Below are 7,049 nucleotides of genomic sequence, written 5' to 3'. Positions count from 1 at the left end.
AGTCCACGGTTCCCCAGGGCCAAAGGAGTAGAGGAGCCCCGCCCTGCTCCGTCACGTGGCCAGAAGCGCCCTCGGCACGTGACCCACCTCGCTCTAGGCCAATCAGCTTCCGCAGGGGCGGGACACCGAGTCTGAGAGGCGGGAACATCAGGGAGGCCGCCTCTTCTCGCGAGCCTTGCCTCCGTCTCTCCTTAGCCGCCCACGGCCCGGAGAGAAGATCTCGCGAGGCTTGGGCGCTGCGGCGGTAGGAGGAGGACGGAGAAGGACGGAGTCTAGCTGTTGCTGCCTCCCTCGCTCACTCCCTCGCGCACTCGCCCGCCCCCTCCCTCCCTCCCCTCCCTCCCCCGGCCCCGGCTCCGGCCCCGGCCCATTCGCTGTTCGGTCTTTCGCAGGGAGGATGTCGGGCTCGTCGCTTCCCAGCGCCCTGGCCCTCTCGCTGTTGCTGGTCTCTGGCTCCCTCCTCCCAGGGCCAGGCGCCGCTCAGAACGGTAAGCAGGGGGCCGGGGGCGGGCCGGGCGGGGGCCGAGGGACGCCGGCGGCAGGAGGAGGCCGTCCCGGGCCCGAGGAGGTGCCGGAGCCAGGGGAAGAGGGCCGGTCGAGAGTCGGAAGGGCTGCGCACCCAAGGGGAGATGCCGGTCGGGAGTTCGAAGAGGCGCGGGTGTGAGAACCGAGGCGCCGGTCCTAGAGGTGGGGGCGTCCGTTAGGAGCTTGAGGTGTTGCTGACTTACAGGCTTCACGTCGTGGGGCCCGTCGCTGCGAGTCGGCGAGGGGACACCGGGAAGCCCACGTGAGGAGCTGGAGTAGCGGGGGCGGATGAGGAGGGGGCGCAGCTTTTAAAGAAGGTGGTAGAAGACAGGTATTTGTTTAAGGCGACGAGATTGGTGCCAGTCAGGCTCCCCAAGAGAATGGGGGTCCCGGGCACTGGGGTCATCTAGGATTCTACGGGGGCCCCGTGAGACTGGTGACATCCTTAAAAAATAAGGGAGACACTGCGGGGGGGAGGGGAGTCCTGAAGAATACTGAGCAGAGTACTAGAGCCCCAAGGAGGGGTAAAGACTCAGGGAACCTTGGATATGGAGGTGGAGGGAAGGTAGGTGGGAAGCTAAGGTAGTGGGTTGGCTGCAGTAAGGGATCTGGAAAGAGAAGCAGCTGTGGCTCTCAACGAGATGGGGGAAGAGGGCTGGGTTTGCTAAGGAGGGTGGAGTGTTGGGCATTCTAGGGTAGTGGTTGGGAGAGCAAAAAGGAGTTTCTAAATAAGGAGAGGAAAAATGAGCAGAGGATGGGGAGAAAGGGTTGAAACGGAGGTAGGGGAAATATTTATTAGAGCAATAAGGGTGCCTAGGTACAGAGATGGGGGTGGGGGAAAGACAAAGTAAGGGAAGGGAGTAAAATGCAGGAAGCCGGGGATGTAATGTTGGTTTGCATTGTGGAGGGTATATTAGGGACGGGAGGAGCTGAGTTGTGGCGAGTGCTGTATGATATTGTTTAGGCCTTTGGAAAGACAGACACACATAACTGGAACTGCAGTGGTGGAACTGGATCTGACTGAAGAGAGGGAGATGGAAGAAGTGGGTTTTAAAGATGTAAAAGTTTCAGAGCAGAACAGACATTATTTCTGAGGACCACGAAAGTAGTTCCTGAGATGTGTGCAGTCTGTAGTGGAAACAATTAGGTTTTGAACTGAAGCTCTTTAGAGAAGATGGAGAAATGGTGGGAAATCATGGTGATGGGGGATCAAGACAAAAAAGATTGTGTGTTACAATTCAGCTGCTGAATTGATCTTTCAGAGGTGAAAAATACTGTGAACTAGTTTCTGCTTTTGTGGAAACAGCCTTTAAGAGGTTTAAAAATATTTTTATAGGAAAGAATTTATGAGACGTCCCTACTAGCGAGTGAACTAGAAATTATTTTTGCTAATTCTTCAGTGTCTCGTTATACTAGAACAATTTAAAATTACTCTTATTAAAATAGTTGGAATTTAATGGCTTTCATTTAAAAAAAAAATCAATGACAGAGCCAATGGAGTTAAGTATCCTATGGAGAGTCTGGGCTTAAAATGCTGAAGATTATGGTGAAAATATATCAATAAGGGATTGAAAAAGCACCATCAGTTAAATATAAGTGTTTGTTGTACCAGATTGCACTAATCAAATCTTATGTATGCTTCATGGCCTTGAATTATCACTGAAGGGGTCAGGAAGGAAATATTTTTAAGTCTCTAGCATTGAGTATGTGAAGTCGGTTGGGTATTTTTCACTTTCCTCCAAAGCTTGAGGCCACTGTGGAAGGCGGGGTAGAGTTAGTCTGATTCGTCTCATCAGTTTTTAGTTTGTGTTAACAGTATGACTTAAAGGAGCTTAATACTAATTTCAGCTATTTGATTTGTGGAAATAGCATAGTTTCATTTGGCATGATAGGTGAGAGATTCTTGATCTTAACATGTTTAATCTCTGTGCTGTGGCTTAGCTTCTTTCAATGATTTATAATACGGCAAAATTGTAGTTTCTTAGCAACTAAAGCAATGTTTCTGGATAGGCCTACCAAAGACTCGACTGGCTATTCTCAGTGATATGTGTTCTAAATACGGCATAGTGCAGCTTTTCCTTGAAATGAGCTTGAATTCAGTCATATGACCTGACTGGTGAAGTGAAGCTTAGCCCTGTAGATGACCCAAATGAATGTAAATTTAATTTAAGGAAGAAATGACTGTGTTTTTGTGTGTTTGAGTCCATATAGGGAAGGATGCCATTTTATAGCTTTCTATAGCATGTTTTATGATAAGATTCATGCTTTCAACTGGTAATAGCCCTACAAGAGTCTGACCTCTTGTCATGGCGTTTGTATTTTATAGTGTATCAGAAATGGATACCATGCTTTGTATGATGTCAAAATGTTAGATTATTTATTTAAAATGATGATTTAGGAAAAAAAAAAAAACCCTCCAAACCTAAGTGTTTCTGGATTAGGTATGTGGTAGTTTAGACTGATTATAAATGTTTTTCAAAAGGTCTCTCATTTTTTCCTATTTTGAAGAGTTTGATGACCTTCAAGGCCTCTTGCTTCTCAACTGTGACCCATTACCATAGAGACTCAAGGCTTTCATTCAGATAGACTTTCTCATCCAAATTTTAGACTTATAGGACCACAGCTTAAAGTAAAACCCTTAGTTAAGGAGTTGCTTTTTTGTATGTATCAAGAAAGATGTAATTCATTTTAAAGGAAGAAACTTGTTTTAAAAAGTAACCTGATAAAACATTCAAAAACTTTAGACTTTAAAATTGAATAAGGGTAAACCAAGCAGTATTATATGGTGATCAAGAGCACAGTCTTTGGATCCTGATAGACCTGGGTTTGAGTCCCAGATCTTCTAGCTAAGTGATCTTGTATAAAGTGCTTAATACTTCCAAGCTTCGGTTCTATCATCTGTAAAAGGAAGTTTATAATAATGCCAATCTCTTAGGGATGATGTGAAGATTAAATGAGATAATGGCTATAAAGCACTTACATTTCTGCCTGGCATATAGTGGCTTTCAGTAGGGAGGGAATTTTTACTATATGTAACACTTGTTACTATATGTAACATATGTTACTATATGTTACTATATGTGCCATATGCTATGTTAGGTAGCATAACAGTAACTATATGTACTAAATGTTTGCTCACTATAGTGTTCGCTGTTACTGTTGTTATTCCTTAAAAAGTAGCATTATTAATTACTTGTTTTTCATCATGTATATGTTGAGCACTTAACTGTTAATGCTGCTCATTATCTTGAATAAAATTAAGTAGGACATTTTGAAGGCCCTGAACAGAGAGGTTTGTGCTTTTGCTTATGTAACTTTAAATGACCAGCTGCACTGTGTCTGCAATTGCAAATTCTGGTGAGGAAGTTTATATTTTCATTGTCAGGGAGATTTTATGCCTTTCTTTTTCTTTCAGTGAACTAAATATCTTTCATATGGATTAGGTATCATCTTTTTATAGAATCACATTGTGAAAAAGAAGCTAAATGTAGTGCCTGGCACACAGTGGGAGTGTTGGAGATGTTAACTAATGAGTGAACGTGGAGTGGAGTGTAGAAATGCAGTATATTCATACTGAAAATATAAAATTTGATAATAGTGCTTAGTGGGAGAAAATAAGGAGTCTAATGAATTTTATTATTAATGAACAAAATTGTAAGAAACCATTTTGCTTGGGTGATAACTAGATAGTTGTGAACATTGTCATATGTAACAGTGCCAGTATTAGCAATAGATGATTCACAAATCTTTTTCTTTTCTGTCAAGTGCTGTTTGCTTTGGTGGTTTGGCAATTTTCTCTCCGTATGTTTTTAGACATGTACTTGCTATTGATTATGCATCTCTTCTGTGGGTGAACTGAAATGAGTGACAGAAGACAGATGTTACCTACGGCATCTGTGGTGCAAATGACATGCCAGATGTCAAGCAAGAGTTCTTAACATAATTAATCCAAATAAGATTTTAAATGACCAGAAGAAATAGTTTACCTTGGAATAAAGCATTTCCCGAGGATTATAAGCCTCCAGTCTCTCAGGCAACTGATAAGTGTCACTACTGATAGAATGGAGCACCTAGGCATGACAAATTGGTCTTGGGTCTCCGGTAGAAAGGCCATGTTACTAAGTCAGGATTCTTCCTGGGCTCTTAGTCTTTGTTTTTCAAGGTTACTGATTCTGAATTAGAAAGAGATGCAGATGGGGTTTTTGTGTTGTCAGACTTAACAGAGCTGACCTGTTAATACACCAAGGTTTAAAACAACAAAAGGAAATAAAAGCCCTTAAATATAAATGTGCTCCACAGTCCAAACATTTGCCATGAATTGAGTGAAGATCATTGCAGGTCTGACTTTGAGTGAGTTATTCAAATCTTCATGAGAAATTAGACAAGTTTGTCTTGAAGGAATCCTTTTTCTCAATTTTGATGTGAAATATTTTCTCTAGAGCATATCTTTAGACGTTAGTAAAAGGCAAAATGTTACTGTATTGTCTTTATTATTTTTTTAAATAAAAGCAATTGTTTAACTGGGTTTGCTTGCAAAGATGAACAGATATGACCAGATAAGTGTTCCGATGATTTGGACATGTTTTCATTTACTTAGTTTGAGGTACTTGTTCAAAGTAAGATGTATGTAAAATCTGATACTTTGCTGGATCTATGTAAAAGTTTTTGTTTACAAGATAGTTTGGGAAGGTAACAAGTAGCTAACATCTACACAAATGAAGTGTAGAAAAACAATGTTGGATATTTTGCAGGAGATGTTCAAAAAAAGTTTGAGTAAAATTATGCAAATATGTTTTGGAAGAGGTGAATTATGTGAAAACTTTTTTGCATCTATTCCATTTTTTGTTTACAGTGAGAGCACAGTCTGGACAGGATCAGAAGTAGAGAATGAAGTTCTAAGAGAAAGGGAAAGACAAGAAAGGCTTCAGTAGTACAAGAAGAAAAGTGGGATGTAAGACAGGAATAAATCTTCATTTGAGGAGCATCTGGATAAATGGAATCTGTCAGAAAATAAATAGAGCAGGGACCTCTAAAGTAAATTCACACATCAATGTTAAAAAAAATGGTATAAAATCACCTCCTGTGAACAACTGGCTTGCCTTTCAGTGTTTCTCTTAAAACATTATCATTTTACATGGCATTTTTTAAAATGCCATTGATGACATGGAGTTTAATTTTAAGCACCTTAGATAATGCATTTTTAAACTTGTTTGTGAGGTTTTTGTGGATTTTTTTTTTTCAGAATTCTTAATTTTAGTTGGTAAGGATTAGCTTTGGGAAGGTAGGAAACCTCTCCAGTAAAATTAGTTGATTTATAAACTATTAGATTTTATAGGCTTAGACCCCCCCCACACACACAGACTTCTCACTGAGTTTAAAGTGAAATATTGCAGTGATCTTATGTAAAAACATTTCTGTATAAAATGTTATCTGTTTTTCAAGAATTTGTTCAATTTAGGAGAGGGAATCAAGATTTGTACCTAATTCCAGTTTACTATGTTATCTAAAACTGACAGTAGGCCTTCTGTTTGTTTGTTTTTATGTAAATACAAAGATATACATTTATTAATCAAACCTAATTAACGAGGTTATTTTGACCTGATTGCTCAGAACTTGTGATTGGTCTGTGTAGATGGGATTTAAAGAATTTCATAAGTATCCACACTTATTTGCATATAGTAAGTTAGTGGGAGACATGTTTAATGTTCCTCACCCACCTGCTGGTTTTTTGTTTCTTGTTTATGTTTCAGGTTTTAAAAACCCAGTCCTATCTCTTCATTAAAACAGATTGTGGTCAGCTTTGATGGAAACATCTTGTGTTAAGTTCCTTGTACTAAAAAGTAGTGAATGGTATTCTTTTGCATTTCTGAAAACAATTATGGAATGTTTTAAGACTGGCTTTCTTTCCAAATAATCCTAATTACTATAAGCTTGTGGTATATTTTATGGTATTTTCCAGAAAGATATCGGTTTTGATAGGCTTTGTTTCCCTTTGTTTTGTCTTAATTTATATCATTACACCCAAGTATTGCTTCAAATTGGCTAGACAGTGAAATATAAATGAGATGTGAAATCATTCTGAAAGTGTCAGGGTTGTATATATTATGTAAGTTTCTATTATCAGAAAACATTTAAGTTACAGATTGTACCAGTAGTTTTAATCCTGTCCAAATGTATACTCACATTCTAAAAGTGGTTAAATGTAAAATACTGTACAAGACAAAATGTCAAGTCCTTTTCTGATAGAATACTAACAAGGCAAGATGTTCCATATGCAGTATGATGCAGTAAAAAAAGTAAGTGTGCTTGTGTATATAAACTGTTACGCCGTTGATTCTTCTTTTCTTCCTGATACAGTATTTGAAAACCACTTTGACTAGATGATGTCAAAATTCCCTTCCAGTTCTAAAATTACACAATTGACCTTACAGCTTAGGTACCTCTAATGTGTAAAGGGCCTAGGGAGAGAATGCTTTATGTTTTAATAAGTGTTTAGAAACTTACTTTTTGGAAATAAGAAAAAC

The 7,049-nt window shown here is 39.8% G+C and overlaps 1 protein-coding gene across 6 annotated transcripts in view; it reads left to right on the top strand.

Moving 5' to 3' along the window:
- Positions 1-229: 229 nt before the first annotated feature.
- Positions 230-7,049, top strand: part of NPTN (neuroplastin) — a 71,489-nt gene continuing 64,669 nt past the window's right edge. For 2 of the 6 annotated variants that reach the window (XR_003210510.2, XM_025883779.2), the window contains exon 1: positions 232-488. Coding sequence is in view for 5 of the 6 variants with exons in the window: in XM_025883779.2 (XP_025739564.2) it covers positions 398-488 (91 nt within the window). In the remaining variant the exon portion in view is untranslated. Of the gene's footprint in view, positions 489-532; positions 688-7,049 lie in introns of those variants that run through there. The other 4 variants (XM_073877325.1, XM_025883778.2, XM_025883780.2 and 1 more) reach the window with 4 other exon arrangements.

This window comes from Callorhinus ursinus, unplaced genomic scaffold (assembly GCF_003265705.2).
Source record: "Callorhinus ursinus isolate GAN/ISIS: 27379988/994484 unplaced genomic scaffold, GSC_fseal_2.0 scaffold25, whole genome shotgun sequence".
NCBI classification, from domain to species: domain Eukaryota; kingdom Metazoa; phylum Chordata; class Mammalia; order Carnivora; family Otariidae; genus Callorhinus; species Callorhinus ursinus.
The sequence above is the reverse complement of the archived record's forward strand: the minus strand, read 5'-3'. Positions and strand labels throughout refer to the sequence as shown.